Source organism: Rousettus aegyptiacus, unplaced genomic scaffold (assembly GCF_014176215.1).
Source record: "Rousettus aegyptiacus isolate mRouAeg1 unplaced genomic scaffold, mRouAeg1.p scaffold_m13_p_3, whole genome shotgun sequence".
Taxonomy (NCBI): domain Eukaryota; kingdom Metazoa; phylum Chordata; class Mammalia; order Chiroptera; family Pteropodidae; genus Rousettus; species Rousettus aegyptiacus.
The window spans coordinates 34793893-34815291 of NW_023416306.1; the positions used below are offsets into that span (position 1 = coordinate 34793893).

Here is a 21399-nt window from a genome sequence, read left to right on the forward strand (position 1 = left end):
TACAGCTACTCATATCTGTAGTTCTATTAGTCAATTGATAAACTTCTGAATTAGCGTGGTTTCACCATTATGTGAAATGTCATCCATGGGTCTGCTAATACTCTCATTTGATGGGGAGCTCTTTTCTGTTTCCTTTACTTTTGGTGGTCCCAAAAGTAGATAAATTTGGCTGTGGGTAATATCCAGGCAGACAAAAAGAGCAATTTTGCATTTGTATGAGGCACTTTAGCTTTAGCCATTCATTAAATGGTGTTTTAACCAGTGTTCTGATGTTATAGGTCTCATAAAAGAACTTCATTTCTTATTTTGAGTGTTCAAATGCATAGAGATGATTGTATCTTTTGCTGCTTAATATCAAGGTGATGGGCTGAGGTGGTGGTGTAGTTTTCAGGGAGCCATTGCTTAATTTGCTAACTGCAAGTATGACATCTAAGCTGAGGAAGAGACTTCTCAGGTCACACAAATCCAAATTCAAGACATTCTTTATAAATTCTTTATTAGTGACTCAAAATCTTTTTTTTTTATTGCTGTGTCTGTTTAATGAATCTAATAGTTTTAGAATTTAATTAAAAATTTTCCATAAATATGTGTAAAAAATAAATATTTAAGTGTAAAACACTCAATGGAACTACAGGTCTTTTTATAACTTTAGAAAATCTTTTGGTCAGTATATTTCTAGGTCATCTTTATTCTTTAGAATGTTTTAAAACAAATTATAGGGAAAGATTCTGAGAAGATGGTGGAGTAGGAATCACTAGGAATCTGTCTCCCCAGATAAACAATAATCACATTGGCAGAATCTGATGTAACTATTTTGAAACTCTATTGAAGACTTGAAACTTCTAGGGGAAGGCTGAGAGTAAATTGTAATTGTTAATTTTGGCCAGTTTCAGCTCTTAGCATAGTAGCAGATACCAATCTTCACTACCCCCCTCCATCCCCACCCCAAGCCCTGCCGCAGAAGCCCTGCACTCATTTCTGGAGCAGCCTGCATACAGCTTACAGGAACCAGGACAGGCAATAAAGACACTGTTCTCCAGATGTCAGGGATCTGTGCTCTGATCGTTGATTGATGCCTCTGATGAAGGGAGTACTGACAAAGGACGGTGGCCACTGTTGTACCTTGCTTCGTTTTTGCAAGCTCCACATTCTCTAGTTGAAGTGACTTTAAGACATTTAAAGGGTATGCACTCTTTCTCCCCTCTCTATTCGTTAAGACTAGGACATTCAAAAACAACTGCACATACTAAGAAAATTAGAAAGTGACCCTGCTTGGCAAGGGATGGGCCTGAAGAAAACTTAAAGGTACACTTCTGGCTGATCCTTTGAACAAAATAGAATTATCAATAAAGAGATAGAAAACCTAAAAAGAAAATCTGGAACTTAAAAGTACAGTAACTGAAATAAAAAAAGTATTCACTAGAGGGATTCAAAGGCAGATTTGAGGAGACAGAAGAATCAGTGAACCTGAAGATAGGACTCTGGAAATTACAGAGTCTCGGGAAGAGATAGTAAAAAGATTAAAGAAAGGGGGACAGAACCTAAGGAACCTGTAGGATAATATTTATTGCACTAATGTATGCATTGTGGGGGTTCCCAAAGAAGAAGAAAGAGAGAATGGGGCAGAGAGAATATTTGCAAAAAACGATGATTGAAGAATCTCCAAATTTTATGAAAGACTTGAATATAAACATCCAAGAAGTTCAAGTAAGATCAATTCAAAAAGACCCATACCAAGATAGCTTTCAACTTTTGAACAAACACGTAATCTTGAAAGCAGCAAGAGAGAAGTAATTCACCACATACAAAGGATCCTCAAAAATATCATGAGCAGACTTGTCATCAGAGACTTTGAGTGCCAGAAGACAGTGGGCTTAGATGTGACAGCAAAACCACAGATAGCAAAGGAAAAAATAGACAAATTGGACTTCATGAAAATTAAAAATTTTGTGCATCAAAATGCATATCAACAAATTAAAAAGGCAACCTAAAGAATGGGTGAAAATATTTGCAAGTCGTATATCTGTTAAGAGATTAATACCCAGACTATATAAAGAAATATTAAACTCACAACACGAAAACAAACAATCCAATTCAAAAGTGGGCAAAGGGCTTGAATAGAAATTTCTCCAGAAAAGATATGCAAATGGCCAAAGTATATGAAACGATATTCGACATCACTAATTATTAAAGACATGTAAATCAAAAGTACAATGAGATATCAATTCTTACCATTAGAACGATTGCTATAAAAAAAGAACACAAGTGTTGGAGAGCATGTGGAGAAACTGGAACCCTTGTGCACTGTGAGCAGGAATGTGAAATGGTACAGCTGCTGTGGAGAACAGTTTGGTGGTTCCTCAAAATATTAAAAATAGACTTATTATATGTTCCAACAATTCCACTTCTGTACATATACCCAAAATAATTGAAAGCGAGGTCTCAAAGAAATATCTGTATACCTATGTTCATGGCAGTATTATTTATGGTAGCTAAAATGTGGAAGCAATTCAGATGTCCATCATTGGATGAGTAGAGAAGCATAATGTGGTATACATACACTGAAATGTTATTGAGCCTTAAAAAGGAAGGAAATTCTGCAATATGCGATAAGGTGGATCTACCTTGAGGACATTTGCCAAGTGAAATAAGCCAGTCACAAAAAGACAAATATTTTATCACTCCACTTATATGAGGTACACTGAGTGGTCAAAATTATAGAGACGGAAAGTAGAATGATGTTTGCTAGGGGCTGGGGGGAGAGGGAAATAGGGAATTGTTGATTAGTGTGTATAGAGTTTCAGTTTCATAAAATGAAAAGAGTTCTGGGGATGGGAAGTGGTGATGTTTGCAGAACATTATCAAGGTATCGAATAGCACTGAATTGCATCCTTAAAATGGGTAAGATGGTAGATTTTATGTTATGTGTATTTTACCGCCATAACAAATTAAACAAATAACATGAAAAATTCAAAGAAATAAAGTGTGCAGTAAACAAAGTGAGAGAATTAAGCCTTTGATTTTTACTTAAATAACCAAAATTCTGAAAAAAGTACACAAAAAATAAATATTACTACCCTTATATAACATATATTGAAAATCAATTTCCTGATATTGTAAAGGTACATTTAACAAGTAAGATTATATTTATTTTACTTTTTTCAGAAATACAAAGAAATTTCAGCAATAACCTGAACATGGCAAACTGGAAATTTCAAAAACAAATAAAAAATAAAAAAGAAACAATGGTAAGAAGTAATAAAAATCAATAATTTAAAAGTAAATAATATCAATAATGTAAAACAAAATGTATTTTTACATTAGTAGAAAAGATTGTGAAAAAACTGACAATTAAAAATAACACGAAATGTTTTAAATTCATCTGTAATACAAAGCCTCTCACTGACAAAAACCAAACTGCAGTTAAATTAACCATCGGATGAATTGCTATGGTTCAAAGGCACAGACAGATGCTATGTGGTATCGGCACTGGTGAGAGCTCTCTGGTGGCAAGTCAGTGATGCGTGGAATTATATGCCCCCAAATGATATTAAATGAATGCTGGAATTTCATAGAGGGAGCCATATATGTAGTGTTCAAAATATTTTCAATGATCAATTTTTTTTTTTTTTTGGCTTAAACAGCAGAAATTTCTTTTCTCACAGGCTGGCCAATTTGATTGTGGGTGACTTCTCTTCCTGGCTTGCATGTGGCTGCCTTCTTGCTGTGTCCTCACGTGATGGAGCTTGCTTAATTTTTAAATACACTTATTTTCTTCTGAGCATTTTTATGTTTACAGAAAAATCGTGCAGAAAGTACCAATAGTTGCTCTGTGTTCTACCTCTCTCTGCCCACCCCAAGTTTCCCTTATCATCTTTGCCTTTTCCAGATGTTATATAGTTGGAATTGTATGGCATGTATCCTTTTCAGACTGGCTTCTGTAACTTGGTACTATGCATTTAAATTTCCCTCATGTCTTTTCGTGGCTTGATAGCTCATTTGTTTTTATTGCTGAGTAATGTCCACTGTCTGAATGTACCTCAGTTTGTTTATCCATTCATTTATTGAAAAACATCTTGGATGTTTCCAGTTTTTGGAAATTATGAATGAAGCTGCTATAAACATTTGTGTGCAGGGTTTTGTGTGAATTTAGTTTTCATCTTATATGGGTTAATACCTCGAAGCACAATTGCTGCATTGTATGGTAATCCTATGTTTAACTTTGTAAGAAGCTACCAAACTATCCTCCAAAGCGACCGTCCCATGTTTATATTCCCGTGAGCAGTGAATGAGAGTTTCTGTTTTTCTACATTGTCACCAGCATATCGTGTTTTGTGTGTTCTGGATTTTAGCTATCTAACAGGTGTGGAGTAATATCTCGATATAGTTAATTTTGAAGTTCTCTAATGAAATCCAAGTTGAGAATCGTTTCATATGCTTATTTGCCATCTGCATATCTCCTTTGGTGAAATTTGTTTTGTTATTTTGAGTTTTAAAAGTTATTTGTATATTTTAGATACAGGTCCTTTGTCTAATATGTGTTTTGCACATATTTTCTTTCAGTCTGTGGCTTGTCTTCTTATTCTCTTAACAGTGTCTTTCAGAGCAGAAACTTAATTTGACGAAGTCCAACTTATTGTGTGTGGTTTTGGTGTTGTATCTAAAATGTCATCAGCAGTTAATGGCCATGCCACCCTGAACAAGCCGGATCCTATCTGATCTCGGAAGTTAGCAGGGTCGGACCTAGTTAGTGCTTGGGTGGGAGACCACCTAGGAAGACCAGGTGCTGTAGGCATAAAAAATAAAAAAAATTAAGGGATTGTAAACTGACAGACAAGTCCTTGCAATTTGTCAGGTCAACCAAGGGTTGTCTCATCTAAAAATAAATAAATAAACAAACAAGCAAATAAATAAATAAAAATAAAAAGTTATCAGCAAACCTAGATTTTCTCCTGTGTTACCTTCTAGAAGTTTTATAGTTTTGTATTTTACATTCAGGTTTATAATCCATTTTGAGTTACTTTTTATGAAAAGTGTAAGGTCTTCTGTGTCTAGATTAATTTTTTTTTTTTTTGCATGTGGATATCTAGTTGTTCCAGCACAAAAAAGAATAGTTGAATTTCTTCAATAGATTGACTTTGCTTCATTGTCAAAGATCAGTCGACTCTATTTATGTGGGTCTATTTCTGGGCTTTCTATTCTTTTCCATTGATGTATTTTTCTATTTTCAGTACCATACTGTCTTGATCACTGTAGCTTCATATTAAGTCTCAAAATCAAATAGTGTTAGTCCTCTGAGTTGTTGTTCTTTAGTATTGTGTTGGCTAGTTTGGGCCTTTGCTTTGCCATGCAAACTAGGAAAAGTTTGTCAATATTCACAAAATAACTTGCTGAGATTATGCTTTCAATCACGTTGAATCTGTAGATAAAGTTGAGAACTGACAGCTTACCAATGTTGAATTATTCTATTCACAAACATGGATCTCTCCATTTATTTAGGTCTTCTTAGACTTCTTTCATCAGAGTTTTGTAGTTTCCCTCAGATATACCTTGCATATATATATTTTTTGTATTTATGCCTACATATTTCTTTTTTTAATTATCAATTTTTAATGCCTGTCAAAATGCTTAAGATTTTATCAATATGCAAACATTTAGAGCCATCGGTCTTGTAGCCAGGCCACTTGTTTTCCATTTGTGGCTCACCAAGGTGCTGTGACCCGTGGGTTGGGAAGTTTTTTTGGTAAGAAGCAGCAGCTACCCCTGAATATGACACACTGCAATCTTTTCTACTGCCACTTTTTTATTAAGAACTGGACCTCGCCAGTTCTTCACTGCTGTGGCCAATGTTCTCACTTCTTAGGTGGATCCATTTTTCCTTTACTCAAATTCCTCTGGTTGTAGGGACAGGTTCTGATTAGGGAATTTTCTTAGGGAGGTTTTTAGTCAGGCTTTTTTTTTTTTTTTTTTTACCAGACTTAGAAATTTTGTCATCCTATAGATCCAATTGGACCCTACTTGGATGTTCAGTGATCAGCAAATTCCCTGTGGGTCACATCACTCTAAAGTCTACTTGGGCCCCACTATTTATGACTGTCTCCACGCCCTGCTTGGCACTGAAGGTCAAGTACCACTATTTGTCCTCTGCTAATCCATCGTCCTCATTTAAATCAGGGAGCTCTTTTTAACTGCAATGTCTTTCACAGCATCCCTGGTCACAGGGAGCGACCACTGTGGTACTTTTCAAAGATGGCAGTATTCCTTTACCAATGATTTTCTGAAAGACTTGGTGGAGGCCTCAGGAAACAGGGTTACAAGAGAGGTGAGCTGGCTGTATGTGAAAATCCGCTTCAATATTTCTTTCTTTTTGATTCTTTGGATTCTTTCCTGTACAAATCCCAGGGGGTTTCCTCCTCCTCATGTTCATTTAGCTGAGTCTTGCCTGCAATTAATTTAGATAGTACACTGAAACCAGAGTCACTGGAAAGTGCATTAAATTGGACAAATTTAGCTTTATTCACACATGTACTCTTCAATTTAAATTAGTAGAACCTTGGAATTCTTTCTCCTCCTGGGGTTGACTTTGAAATTGGCCTCCCAGTCTGTATCTGGAACTGATTGATGTATTAAGAGTAAAAGCAGTCAGAGGTGGTGAGTGAGGGGTAGGGAGGGGATGGGCTTCCTTTTCCAGGTAACTGCTTCACGTGAGGTCAGAATAGGGTCTTCAAACAGGGCAGAAGCAGCTTCATTATATGAAGGAAGAGTCTTTGCTTCTACTGCCAAGAGGGTCTTTGGAGCTTGGGGCATTAAGTTACTAGAAATTTTCCAAATCTTACTTTATGGACCCATTTCTATTCCCAGATTCCTACTCTTTCCTGATGATAACTCTTTCTCATACATGAAATCTGGTGAGGCTGATAATTCCATTGACTTTGTAATTTGGCAGCTTGTTGACAATATTTTGAGTACGGTTTTCAGCCTTGCAGTTTGATTCATAAAAAATTCTTTTAGCTCTATTATCGAAATACAGATTTTTAAGTCTTGAGCTGAGAATTTAGGACTCTGAATGTGTTATTGATCTTTCTGTTAGTGGTCCAGTTTTAAATTCATTTCTCGAGTTCATTAGTTCATTCTTTGAATTCCTCTTGTTGTTCATGATTTTCTCTTTCTTTCTTTCTTTCTTTCTTTCTTTCTTTCTTTCTTTCTTTCTTTCTTTCTTTCTTTCTCTCTTTCTCTCTCTCTTTTCTTTCTTTCTCTCTCTCTCTCTCTCTCTCTCTCTTTCTTTCTTTCTTTCTTTCTTTCTTTCTTTCGACTGTGGCCATTTGGTTTCCCAAAGCCTTGTCTTCAATGGGAACTTCCAACCAGGTTACCATATGTGATAATTTACCTAGCTGTTTATTCATGTGTCAAGGGGTTCCAGAATCCATATCTTTATACTAGATGAAGCTCAGTTTTCATTTCAAACTGGGGCAGATAACCAATTCCAGATTCTTCTCATTTCCTCAAAATGCTGTTGCTTGCAATCCCACGTTAGGTGATCTTTGTTCTAACTTTTTCCTACCATTCTTGGTAGTCCCATTCTGCTTAAAATTTCAGATAACAATTTTGGGGTATTGAGCATGACTCTTTTGGAACTGAGAGGTCACTATAATAAGGATGGACAAATAGGTAGCCTTGAAAGAAAAGCTTGGACTATGTTGGGTGGAGACTTTTTTTTGATCTCTAGACTCTTAGTTCTGCTCTTTTGGGTTGTGGGAGGTGATTCAACCTCAGTTGCAGTTTTCGAACTGGGATGGGACAGTCTCATTACTGCCACCTCATCTGTGCATATGGGGATTTACAGGTTACAGACTGTAACCTGTCCTCCCCTGGTCTTGTCTCATCCCAGCTTCTCAGCTACCTGTGAGATGGGTAGGACAAACACAGATGTGCTCGCCTTTGAAGCTGAGAAAAAGAAAGAGACTTTCCCAGGATCTCCAGGGTTGGTTGGCTAGTAGGTAGGCCAAGAATCAAATCCACATCTTCCCAGACCCTCCATACTGATCTTCCTTTTAGGCCCTGCCATAACATTTGCTGGCTCAGAGCAAAAGCACACATGGAGGCCCATGTACTATTACCTGAATATTTAAAAGCAATAATGAACTGTTAAATAAAGTATACTCTATCTTTCTGTTTTGACAAATTGTCACAATTTGAAGTCTCCAGAAGCAGATGCTGAGACTGTTTGGCCTTCAAGGTATTAGTGATTAACAAGGCAGGAAGCCAGAGCAGGCAGAGGGGAGTCCAATTGCAGTGCAGCCTCCACCAAGCCTAGGCTAACACCACCGCGCAGCGTATTGTAGAACATGCATGGCCCATCAGAACATACCAAAATTAGGTGGAATATATGGGAAACTTCTTCCCCAGCTCCAGGGCAGAGCCAGCCTTTGGACCAGGCAGTTCTGTGTAGCTGCAGCAAGAGCTGACACCTGAGCAACAAGTTCTCTAATAAATACTTCTTAATAACGACCTGTTTATCTGAGGAAAGGAAAGCAGGATGAGAGGCCCTCTTTCTCTTCCCACTTCCGGTCTCCACATCTAACCTCTATCCACCTGCCTCTGCGGCTACCCCTTGGGCCTGTGGGCACACCATATGGGACCTGGGCCACTGGGGAAGGTGGGCACAGGATATCCCCTGGCTCTAATGCCCTGGAGGTGGGCAGGGAATTCCGGGATCCCCAGTACCCAGAGATTGGTCTAAAAAGACCCTGGACAATTGTCTATTTCTGGGCAACTGTGGAGCAGGTGAAAGGCCCCTAAAGGAATAGGGGCAGCATAGGGATCACCTTGCTTGGGTTTAAGATATTGCTACTGAAGATCATACTGAGATGTTAGGAGACACCAAAGAGAAATTGCTTAAGGAAGGTTCTGAATGTCTTAGGGGAGACTGTCTCCAGTTCATATTAAATAAAGGCTTAAAAATATCTCCACGAGTACCAGAGATAGTAAGTATTAGCCGTATTCCTGGTGATAGCTGTGCAAGCGCTTCATGCCACTCTCGGGGAGCGGGGGTGAGGGGGTGGGGGTGGGTGGGAGGGTCGGTTCGCCTTTGGTCTATCAATCCTCTCCCGTGGTGGAATCCTCCCTGCGGGTGTAGGTCAGGATCGCCCTCCATCCCTTGGCGGGCAGGCAGCCAGGTCCCAGGCAGAGCATAGCTGGGCGCCGTTGGGCGCGTGGGGGAGCCAGGGCAGGGACGAGCGCTACCGGGAGCGCAAGTGATCACGGCTGGAGCGGGAGGAGGCAGCCGGGCCCAGCCTGACGCAGTGGCGGGCGGTGGTGGCGACAGAGCAGGCCACTGTCGGGGTACCCCGGCCACGAGTACCAGCCATTCCTCTGCCTTCTCCTCTTGCGGTTCTGCGCGCGTGGGAGTAAGTGCCTCGTGCACCCGCCGAGGTCACGGGCTCTGGGCACCCTCTGCAAGTGAGCCCAGGCGGAGGGAGGTGCAGGAGCGCGCGCTACTGGCGGAGGCGGAGAAAGGAGCCCGCGAGGCGGAGGCTCTGGAGCGGAGGGGGAGGGGGAGAAGGAGGGACCCGCCCTCCGCGCTTCGGCTGCGGGGCATGTGTGGCCGCAGGCGCCCGTCGCCGCTGCTGTCCCGGGGCTGAGTCGTGCCCGGGTGTCTGGGACGGCAGTGCACGAGTGTGTGTGTCCACGCGGGCGAGCGCCGCGCCGGCCCCAAGCCTCGCGTTCGCTCCCCGGGGCCGCGGTGCATGTTCGCCTTCTGCCGCTGTGTGCCGAGAGGCAGGAGGACTATGAAAATGATCCACTTTCGGAGCTCCAGCATCAAATCGCTCAGCCAAGAGATGAAATGCACCATCCGGCTGCTGGACGACTCGGAGATCTCCTGCCACATTCAGGTGCGGGCTGCACAGGGCGAGGGAAGTGGGGAGTGTGCAGGACGCAGGGCTGGGGGCCTCCGTGGGTGGGCGTGAGCCGTCAGAGGCGCGGAACCTGCTAGAAAGCCAGATTTCGCTTCTTCCGCCTTCTGTGGCTGGGAGTCTTACCCGGGGATGGGGGCACTGTCCACGGTAGGTGCCCGGGCCCCTTCTGGCATGCATGCTGTGCTCACGTCACGCAGCACACAGGCTGGGGTACCTGACAGTTGCATCTAGGTGTACTCTAACCCTTCTGTCCCTTATCCCGTCAGGAAACGGGAGCTCCAAGAACCGAGAGGGGCACCTGCAGGTTGCCCAGTCTTTCCTCCTTTCCTCCACGTGGAGAAGGAATGCACTAGCCCGGGTTCACTCATTTTTCTTTCTGGCACCCAGGCTCCAAACGTGCGATCAGACCCAGGGACCGGCTCCCTGCCGGCCTCCTGCCCTTGGCCTTTACTACTCCTCGGGGGCAGGCGTCGAAGTTTACCAGGAGGGAGAGAGGCTAGGCAGCCCCAGGCTCCAGCCTTGAGAGATGGGGTGTGCGCTGCCGGGAACTGGAGCTATCTTGAAAAGAATCGTGTGAAATCTTAGTGTTTCAGAGAAAAGAAAAGGGCTATGAGGCCAGCAGAGCTGTACTGAGCTCAGGGTTCAGGGAAGCCTGCAGGACCTGGGGCGGGGCAGGGGGTGTGTGTGGGGGGGGAAGGGGAGGCGCCCCTTGGAAGTTTGGTAGACATTGGCTGTTGCTCAAGTTGGGGAAGGTGAGAGTTGTTTGGGCAAAGACAGCTTTGCCAGTAGCCCAATCCTCGGGTGGTTAAGTGCCTTTGGACTTGCAGGAGAGCTAATGAATGTGAGCTGCAAGTGTGTGTGTGTGTGTGTGTGTGTGTGTGTGTGTGTGTACTTTTGGTGCGTGTATATGTAGTCAGGCGTGTGTTCTCTCCCATGACCCACCCAGCATACATGATTTGGAAAGGTCGTATCAGGGCTCAGTACTATTGGCTTCTTTCAAATCTATTTAATTATCTCTGAGATTTCCTCTTCTCACCACCCCCAGTCCTGAATGAAGCTCTAGGACTGAGCTTCAGGAAATATGGCACCCTACACCCTTCTGGTGAGAGGTGAATGAGGTCAGCGACTCCCAGCTGCAGGAATCCATTTCTGGGCTGTGCTAACCAAGGATGAATGAATGAATAAAAGTTCTTCCCCATTTCCCCTATGTTTTTCTGGTGGGAGCATGTGACACCTGGAGGGTGGCAACTAATCTGTAAGTTGACAGTTGGACAAGTTTCAAGGCAACAATGTGGTGCCCCGTGGAAAGCAGGTTCTCACAGAATTTTCTGGAGAATTGTGAATATCATTCTAAGCTAAGTACTGCTGCTAAACTTACTAATAAAAGGATTAGCAGGATAGGCAGTTTTTCTGCTGCCAGAGTTGCATGGAAACGTTTGGTATGTACTGTCTTGTGATCCAGAGAGAGTTGTGCACTTTGGCTTTCCGTCCTAAAGTGGATGCATAAGTCCTTTAAATTGAATATGTAGATGATGGAGAGGCCAGCAGCAGGGAGTGGGGCCGTTGAGTTCTCCTTTGCACTCTTAGCTCTCTGTCTGCCCTGTTCTGTCCCACTTGAAGTTGACACTGCCGGTTTTTCCCTGGTTCCTGTTTTCCTTAGAACAAATAAGTTGTCCTCAAAGGAAATGTATTTGTTGACTGGTGTTCTGGGAAACAATAAATTGTAGCCAATCTAATAACAGTTTGGAAAGTTACTTTGTATAGCCCAGCTGATGCCAGAGGTTAAAATGCTATGTTCCAAAATGTTGATTTCCACATTGCTTAAAAAATAAAAAATCCATTGTTTAATTTTGTGGCATACCTTTTTCTGCTCCTTCTGTCCCTAAATGGTGATTATCATTTAACCAATTAAAATGAATTAAAAGATTTTATTTTGATAATCTTGGACCTTATACTTTTCTAGAGTATTTCAAACCCAGGAACTGAAATTGTACTTCTGAGTGTAAGGTCATAAAACAAAACACAACAAAACACAAAAAACCAAACAAACAAACTTGCTATTTGTTTAGAGTGAGAATTTTTTTTTCTTTTTTTTTCTTTTTTAAGAAAGAACCTTTTGTAGTTGCTAGTACATACCCTGCAGAAGCCAGCCAGCCTGCCTGCCTACCTGCGATCCTTCTTGGCCGCCCGCCCTCCCTCTCTCCTCTTCCTCCCTCCCTCCCTCCCTCCCTTCCTTCCTTCCTCCCTGCCTCCCTCCCTGCCTCCTTCCCTCCCTCCCTTCCTTCCCTTCTTCCTCAGTTCTAGGGAATCACAGAGGTAAGCGAGTGTATGAACTGTTAAACAGTCACATACAACTCCTGCAAAAATGTGGGTTATGGATTTTTTTTGATAAACAACAGCTTTAAATATATATATATTTATATATATATTTACAAATTATATATATATTTACAAATTATATAATTTTGGCATTGTTTTGGTGAAGAAAACTTTTAAGCAAACAACTTAATGGCCTGTCTCAGCATCCTGATAGCACTTAGCACATAGTAGTCACTCAATAAATTTTATACGTATATATATATAAATATATATACACATACATATATGTGTGTGTGTGTATGTATGTATGTGTGTGTATATATATCTATATATAGATATATAGATAGATAGATTGGGTCATTTTCTTTCTAGACTGTTAAATCCATGAGGGTAAGAAATTTTGTTAGTTCATCAAGGAGTTCCCAATACCTAGAATAGCACCTGGCATGTAGTATGTGTTCAATAAATGCTTAATGATGAATACCCAATATTTAGCTCATTACCTATCAGCATGAGGATAGCATGACAATAATGGATTCAGAATCAGAAGATGTGTGATTTAGTTATATTATTAACCAGCTTTGTGACATTGAGTCATTTGATATTTGGAGTTGATGTTTCTTCTTTTGTAAAATAGGAGAGCTGGGTTAGGTTGATGGCTTCAGTTTAAAAAGTCTACAGTTTAATTAGTACCTAGATGAATTACATTTGAGTAAAACATTGCTGTGGACACAGTGGTTGCGTATACCTGATCTCATGTAATATTCATAACCTGCCTTATCTTTGTTTTATTCATGTTATTGTGTTATTGAGTGTTATCTCAGTCTTATAGAAAATGAGGTTCAGAGAGATTAAGCAATTTGGGTCACCTTGCAATTAAATAGATTAGAACTCAGAATCCGGAGCTCTTTATTCTCTGTAGCATTCATTGCCTCTTGAAACTTGAGAGTTAAGATACTTTTGGCTACAAATAAGACAGTAGCCAGGCTAAAGTGGCTTAAATTACAAGGCACTTATGATCTTGCCTAACGAGAAGTCCAGAGGTAGAGCAGCTTCAGAGTTGTTCAGCAGCTCTGCATGACCAGGTGCTTTCTGTTTTTCTACTTGGATATCCTCCATGTCAACTATGTCACTATGTCATCATGATTATAAGATGGGTGCAGTAATTCTGGATGTCGGTCAGGCACTACCACATCTACCATATAAAAGATGGTATTTCCTCATGCATTTCTTTTTATCATGGAGGAAGACCTTTTCTACAGGCCCCATGATTCTTCTCACCAGATCCCACTGGCCAGGCCAGGGTCATACACTCATGGCCCTGCTGTAGAAGAGTCTAGGAACATGTGCATCCGGTATCTTCATTCTCTACAATGGGAGCTGGGCTTTGCCATTATGGAAGAAATGGAGGGGGGTGTGTGTGTCTGTGGTGGGAGGCAGGGAAAAGCTGTTGGCTAAGCAAGCAGTAATGTCTTTCAGAATGGTCAAATTGAGTTGCAATTACTGTTACAATAACATTGCCAGGAGAATTTAATAAGATGTTATCTAAATTCTGGCTTACTTTAGGTAATCTTCATATGAACACATTCCAGAATAAGAAAAATTGTTGGATAATCCTTTGTAGTTTGTGTTGTTAAATATGAGTTCTGTCCTTACTGAACTGGTGGGTTCTGGGCAGTTACCAGCCGTCTTGTGTAGAGCAGGCATCTCTTACGCTTGCTGAAGTGGCAGTATGGCCAAGTGGTTGAGACCTTGTGTTTTGGAGAGGTACTTAATTGGGTTGGAACCCCGGCTCTGCCATTGATTAGCCAGGTGACTTTGGGCAAGTCACTTTACCTGTCTGGATCTCAGTTTCCTCATCTGTAAAGTGGATATAGTAATGGCACAGACCTCATGGGCTCACTGTAAGGATTCAGTACAGAATATATATCAAGTGCTTGGCTTAGTACTGGGCCCATGGTAAGAACTGAAAAAATATTGACAGTTATCTTAATATCACATGCAGACATCTTAGAGGTAATCCTAAGTGGGAAGGCTTTGACTTAGAATCTAATGTCTTTAAGCCCAAACTCCATCACTTTCTGATTGTGCAAGACCTTAAGCAAGTCACTGGGCCTCTTGTAGTTTCATCTGTAAAATGTGCATAATAATAATTCCTCAGTTGCCATTTTCCACTGGGTTGTTGAAATGATGTATGTAAAAGCATGTAACTATTAAAACATCACCCAAATGTAGAGTACTTGTCTAATCAATTTAATTTTAAAAAAGGGAATAGTGTACTGCTCCCTGAATTTCTTATCTGTTGGAACAGAAAATGGATGGTCACATATACATATGTGCTAAATATCAGGCCCCATGATGATCCTGCTGGTGAAATCCTAGCTAGATTTAGTAACAGCCAGTAAAGACAACCCAATGCTTTCTCTATCAAACTCATCTAGAATGCCATTTAGAGTCTCCTGAAAATCAGACACAAAAGGAATAATAGAAGGAGGAGACAGTGTGTTAAATACTCTGGCCCAGCACTGACGTTTTCACACGGGCCAGCTCTTTGTATTAAGTATATTCTGAGAAAAAAGTAATGCTATTTCAATGGTCTGCTAAGATCTTATCTCTTGATGTCCTCAGAGCAAAGGCAAAGTGTATTGACTGCGGGGAGAATGAAATACTGTTCGACAGTTAGATATAGTGTCATTTGGACACTCTATCTGCTGGGTTCTTTTAACTTGGTACAGCAAATTCTAATTCAAACTGGCTTTAACATTAAGCACATTTCCTTGCTCTTATATCCAGAATTCTTGAGTTAAGGACTTAATTCAAGGACTGTCCCACCTTTTGTGATGGCTTTATTGGGAATAAAAAGACTATAGTAGTTCCAGTTCTCACATTTTTATAGGATACCCTCCAGAGGAAGGGAGAAACTACTTCTAACTCAGCACTCCAAGCAAAAATCTTACAGTCATTTGTTCAGACCTCCTAGATCACATGCTCACCTCTGAACCAGTGACTGAAATAAGTGGAAGGGAATCTGCTAATTTATCTTAAGATGACCAGAACTTGACCCTGGGGCTCAGGGTAGAATCAGCTTCTTTCTTGGTGGTGGTCTGTGGAGGGGAGGAGTCAATACTTAAAAATCAGGGCTTTCTTCGGAAGTAGGAAGTAGGAAGGGGAAAATTGCTGCTAGGAAGATAACCCACACATCTGCTGTAGATGTTTTATCTGGGTGAGTGGTCCTCAAAGTGTGGACCAGGGGCCCCTGGAAGTCCCTGAGATCATTTCAGGATCTAAGACTTTCAAACCATTATCAAAATACTGAGATGTTGTTTATCTTTTTAGGTAAGTTTTATCGAGATACAATTCACACACCATAAAATCTATCCTATTAAAGCAATTTTAATATATTCACATAATTGTGTAACTATCACCACAATAAATTTTTAGAACATTTTCATCATCCCCAAAAGAAACTCTGAGCTCTTTAGCAGTCATAGTCCCATTTCCTCCTAAATTTCCCAACCCTAGGTAACCATGAATCTACTTTCTATCTTTATAGATTCGTCTATTGTGGATGTTTGATAAAAATGGAATCATACAATATGTGAACTTTTGTGTCTGGCTTTTTTCACTTAGCATAATGTTTTCAAGGTTCATCCATGTTGTAGCATATATCAGTATTTCCTTCCTTTTTACTACTGAATAATATTTCATTGTATGGGTAGATCATATTTTATTTATCAGTTGATGAAAATTTGGATTGTTTATACTTTTTGGCTATTATGAATAGTGTTGCGGTGCACATTCTTATAAAAGTTGCTGTATGGACACATGCTTCCTTTCTCTTGGGTATATACCTAGGAGTTAAATTGCTGGGTCATATGAAAATTCTTTGTTTAATCTTTTGAGGAACTGTAAAACTGTTCTCCTAAGCACCTGTACCATTTTATATTCCCGCCAGCCATGTAAAAGGTTTCAATTTCTCTACATCCTTGTCAACACTTGTTATTAGCTATCTCTTTGATCATAATCATCTTGGTTGGTAAGAAGTGGTTTCTAACTGTGTCTTTGATTTACATTTTTTTGATGGCTAATGATGTTGAGCATCTTTTCATGTGCTTATTGGCCATTTGTATATCTTCTTTGGAGAACTGTCTACTTGGTTCCTTTACCTGTTTTAAAATTAGATTTTCTTTTTATTTTTGAGTTGTAAGAATTCTTTATATATTTTGGATACAAACCTCTTATACAATAGATGATTTGTAAATAATTTTCCCATTTTGTGGGCTTTTTACTTTCTTGATGGTGTCAAAAATTGCCTAATGCAAGATCATAAATTTATGCCTGTGTTTTCTTCTAACAGTTTTGTAATTTTAGCTCTTATATTTAGGTCTTTGATTTATTATTTTATTGATATGCAATTCACATGCCATAAAATTCACAATTTTAAAGTGTACAATTCAGTGTGTATTAGTATATTCACAGGATTGTACAACCATCACTACTATCTAATTCCAGAACACTTTCATCATCATCCGAATAAATGTGTCCCCATCTTTGGTCCATTTTGAGTTAACTTTTATATATGGTGTGAGGTAGGGGTCAATTTTATTCTTTTTCTTGTGGACATCCGGTTGTCCTAGAACCATTTGTTGAAAAAACAGTTTTTCTCTATTGAGTTATCTTGTTACTCGTGTTAGATGTTGTTTGCCTTTTCCACTCTCTTTCTCTCACAAGCGTACAGTGGAGTTTTCCAGAGGCTGCATGATATGTGATATTGCAACACATTGCAGAAGCAGATGTGAGAATCCAGCTGTCTTTTATTGAGCCAAACGTTAAAGATATTCACAAAAATGTAAAACAATGCTACTTTTCTTACTAAGTTGGTTATTATTTTGTAAATAAATTGTTTTTCATAAAATACGTAATTATGTGAATGAGCAGTGGGCTTATTTTTGAATGAATTAAAATTGAGAATTTAAAAAATGTATAGCAAATATTGCTATATACAACCTAAATAAAAGCTCTATAGATTCTCAATAGTGTAGAGGAGTTTCGAGGCCAGGAAGCTTAAGAATTACTGATTTGGGTGATGTCAATTTATTGAACTTCCTGAAAAAAAATAAAACAAAATAAGACTCCCATGCATCTTGGACCTCTAAGATTTCAAATTATAAGTGCTTAAAATAATATCAATTAAATAAAAAAAACAGCTAGTATGTACATGGAAAATATGTTTATGTGTATTTGGAATTCTTAGTAGTAACCATATACATCTGTGTATGTGTGCACGTGTGTATGGCAATGTGAACAGTAAAAGGACAGGACTAGGCTCTGCTGTAGTAAACATTTCCCAGTTGCACTTATTCTTTAACTGAATCATGATTTATTCAACTCTTGTACTAAGATAAAGCCATGCCTTACTTTGAGACCCCTCTTTTGCTTATGGCAAATGTACAGCAATAGTGCATTAAGTGTTTGATGTAAGCCACTTGAATAAGGTCTGTTATTAATTTTAATTCTTAAGCTATTACTCCTTCTTCTAAGTAGGCAATTTTGGCAAACTTAAAAACATTGCGGGGATGGAAATACCAGAATGTGTCCCAGGGATGATCTGAGATTCACATGGGTAAGTGATAGGCATTGGATAGATAATGCAGTCCTCTCTTAGTTCCCACTTTGCGTGATGAAGGATTCAAGTTGTTCTTCCTGTGAATTATTAATAGAGAACCAGATGTGGAGTCCAGAGATGAGGAAAAACCAGGATTATGATCAGGAGCCATTAGGGCCGATTTTGCAACTGAGATTTGAACTTGATTCAAGCTAAAAGGAGTTGGTATTCAGCTCTGGAAGGGGTGTATAAAAGCCTCTCAGTTTTTGATATTCCTGTGGCTCTTCCATCCTCTTGTTAAAATGCAGATTCTGATTCAGGAAGTCTTGAAGAGGGCCCTGACATTCGGCATTTTCAACAAGCTTCCAGGTGATGCCGATGCTGCTAGTCTGTGGACCACACTTGGAATAGTAAGGTGTCAGTGGAATTTATCTTTTTCATAACACTTTTCTTAATTTTCTTGAGTGTGGGGACATTTAAGTCCTTATCTCCTTTGATAATGCCTCACCTGGCACATTTTCCTCAGTAGATGTTCAGTGAATGTTTGAATGAGTGGGTGAATGAATAAAGAAATTCACCGAGGTATGTCTATCACAATAGACTGAGTGCTGAATAGACTCTGTTGTCAGGACTGAAATGATTCCTTTTGACTCCCACCCCAGCCAAATCAACAGATTGTTTTTCACACAGGATTTCCTATGATGGCCAATCTGATGAAGTGTTGAATGTCTGTGAGAGTACATGGGGCCCAGCGTTAGTGAGGGTCTGGCCTTCTTGCTTTCTTGTATCCTGGACTCTTGGCGGCATTGCAGAGGGACTCTGGCAACTTCTCGTCATAAACAAATCATTGTCTCTAAGCCAACAGTGCCTGGAATCTCCTAGAGGCATAGGGGGGCCCAGCTGTTCTCACTAGCAGAAGTGACCACAAGGGACAGTGACCCTGGAGGACAGTGAAAATATATTTTAGGTGTAACATAAGCTCTGGAGCCATTTGCTTTAGTGCAGGAGGGAATTGAGAGGAGCACTTTAGAAAAAAATGAAGCTCATTCTAAAAGTGAAGAACATTTGTATTGATCTAGCAATGATGGTTTTTTGTAAATTAGTAAAAATAATAAGTAAATTAGTAAAGTTCTTTGAAAGAAAATTAGTCTTATTAAAAATATTTTCTGTATTTCAGGCACAGAGGTGGGAATGAGAGATAAAAAAGGAAAGAAAAATCAACTGTCGAGAGGCTCACAGTCATTGGGCAGAGAGAAAAAAGCTAGTGATGCAAGGGCAAAATGTATATGCGGGTAGAGGATCAAGAGGGTCGAAGGGAGGCATCTGTATCAGACCGGGCGGCAGTACTTATCACTACTGAGGGTTAATCTTGATTAATAGTTACTGGATGAGTAGAAGTCATCTCTTTGAAGAAGGGGAAAACGGCATCACAGGCAAAGTGATCCCTCGTTTGGCGTGAAACAGCATGATTAGATGTGGATATGAAGGAAGGGAGAATCCTGGGCGAGTCCTAGGTGGTTCGGACAGGCGTTAATGGTAATGTCGCTCCAGGAGAGATAGGACCGGGCACGTAATTTTTGGGGCCTAATGCAAAATGAAAATGTGGGACCGACCTCTTGAGATCAAAATTATGAAGAATTTCAGGATCATGAGAGCAGACTATTAAACCAAGTTGTGGGGCCCTTCTAAACATGGATCAGACACCCACGAATCTAGCCCTGAGAAGACAGAATAGAGGAGAAGCAGTTTGGAGGAGGAGATGGTGAGTTTCATTTCGGGTATGTTGACTATGAGTTGCCTGTAGGGTATCTGAGTGGAGAATTTCCAGTAGACTGTTGGATACAAGGAATGAAAATCAGCCCAGCAGTCTGATGTAAAGACAGAGATAGGAAAGTCCTTAGTGTTCATGCAAGTGCTGGTAGAGAAATGTGGTATAAGTGAAACCACCACAGTGGGTCTTCCTTTTTTGTCTGTGGTTCCTCTTGGGGCATCCTTATAGGTCAAACCAATGTGTTATGAACTCTGGCACTCTTTCCAAGGGTATTTGATTATTTTTCACTCATCGAGCAACTCTAACCTGAGCAAGAGTTTCCCCATTTTCTTCTGCAACTAGGGCAGCCAAATCAGAGTTATCAGTGGAAAAGTGTTTTCCTGCTCCTAATCCTCAACTCATTTCCTAGCTTGAAATAAAAAATGAAAGAAAAAAAAAAAAAAAGAAACCTCTCTGAGCTTTAAGGTTTTGAGTTACAAAGCATAGGATTTTCACTCTAGGGAAGTTACCCTTTGAGACAGGGTCATGAACATTAAAAGATAATAATTTGAAAATCCTATCAACATGGTATAAAGTCAAAGTGAACATGTTATGTGAGGAGCGGCTTTGCAATTTATGCTACAATAATTTATCCTTTATTTAATATTTATATCTCAGATATCTTCTATGGCAAATTTAGTTTTTACTTAAATTCCATTTTTTTTTGTGGATATTAATTAAAATAAATTCAAGCTCTGTAAAATTGTTAATATTAGTAATGTAATGACCTGGATCTTAGTTGTACAATAGAATTTTGTCTGAATATACCTATGTATTATGCTAAGGCTTGAAATATGATTATTCTGTGGCAGGGAATAGCACGTTAACAAATCAGGGTTTGATTTATTATCTCTCACCGCAGAAGCATAATTTTTGCTTTAAGGTGGTTGATAGTAAGTGTCGATCTGGGAAAGATTGACTGAATGGGGATCCTCACACACAAACTGTGAAAATCCAAATACATTGTCGTTTACTAATGGATTAATAATAAAATTAAGCAGTCTTAAAAAATCAATAACTAATCAGCCTTATTAAAAGAGGAGGAGAAACCTAATTAATAAGTTGGCTACTAATTCTTCCTCGATGTTCCTAGCCGATATTATTTTTTGGGGCTGGTTTATACATGGATTACTGTCCGTTGTTCTGAAATGCTTGTCCTTGTGATCATATCTGTGTGTAGGTGTTGTCTACAGTGTTATGGTGGTGTTGGGTATTTATTGGTTCTTCATTTGGCAGTATCCTTTCTCTTCACTCATATGCCTCTTTATATCCGTGCATATTATGTTAATAGGTGATTAAGTTGAGATTCAGAGATGTTATGTGATTTGCCGAAGGACGGGGTATGGTGACTTGAGTTTTTCGTTTGTTCCTACTGTACTCAATACTTCCATTATTTTGGTTGTGAATCTTCCTTGGTAGTCTCAATGATGTAATTCTCTCCCACTGACAATTTTTTAAATAGCACAAGGGAAAAACCATATATACTGACTACATTTCTGGGTAAAGCAAACATTGACATCTTACAACTGGCATTGAAAAAACACTATTAGTTTTTTCTCTACTTTTTTTCATCAACCTGTAGATTAATGTATATCCAAATGAAAATTACAAGCAACTTATGTATTTATGAATATTTTATGGTATAACTTATCTAGATAATTGAAAGATATTTTCCTTTTCCCTATACATATTTGGCATGGTATGGACATTGCATGTAGGTTGAAATTTCGAATTAACTTACAAGAAAT

The 21399-nt window shown here is 39.7% G+C and overlaps 1 protein-coding gene and 1 pseudogene across 3 annotated transcripts in view; both read left to right on the forward strand.

Annotated features, from left to right (window-relative positions):
* The window catches only part of FRMD3 (FERM domain containing 3), a 274804-nt gene that overhangs the window by 29004 nt on the left and 224401 nt on the right, over nucleotides 1-21399 (forward strand). Inside the window, exon 1 of one of the 3 annotated variants that reach the window (XM_036218188.1) lies at nucleotides 9320-9893. The exons of 1 other annotated variant lie outside the window; for it this stretch is intronic. In XM_036218188.1, coding sequence (XP_036074081.1) covers nucleotides 9747-9893 — 147 coding nt within the window. In that variant the 5' untranslated portion in view covers nucleotides 9320-9746. Of the gene's footprint in view, nucleotides 1-9319; nucleotides 9894-21399 lie in introns of those variants that run through there. One more of the 3 variants, XM_036218185.1, reaches the window with a different exon arrangement.
* Nucleotides 4678-4795, forward strand: LOC118600884 (annotated as a pseudogene).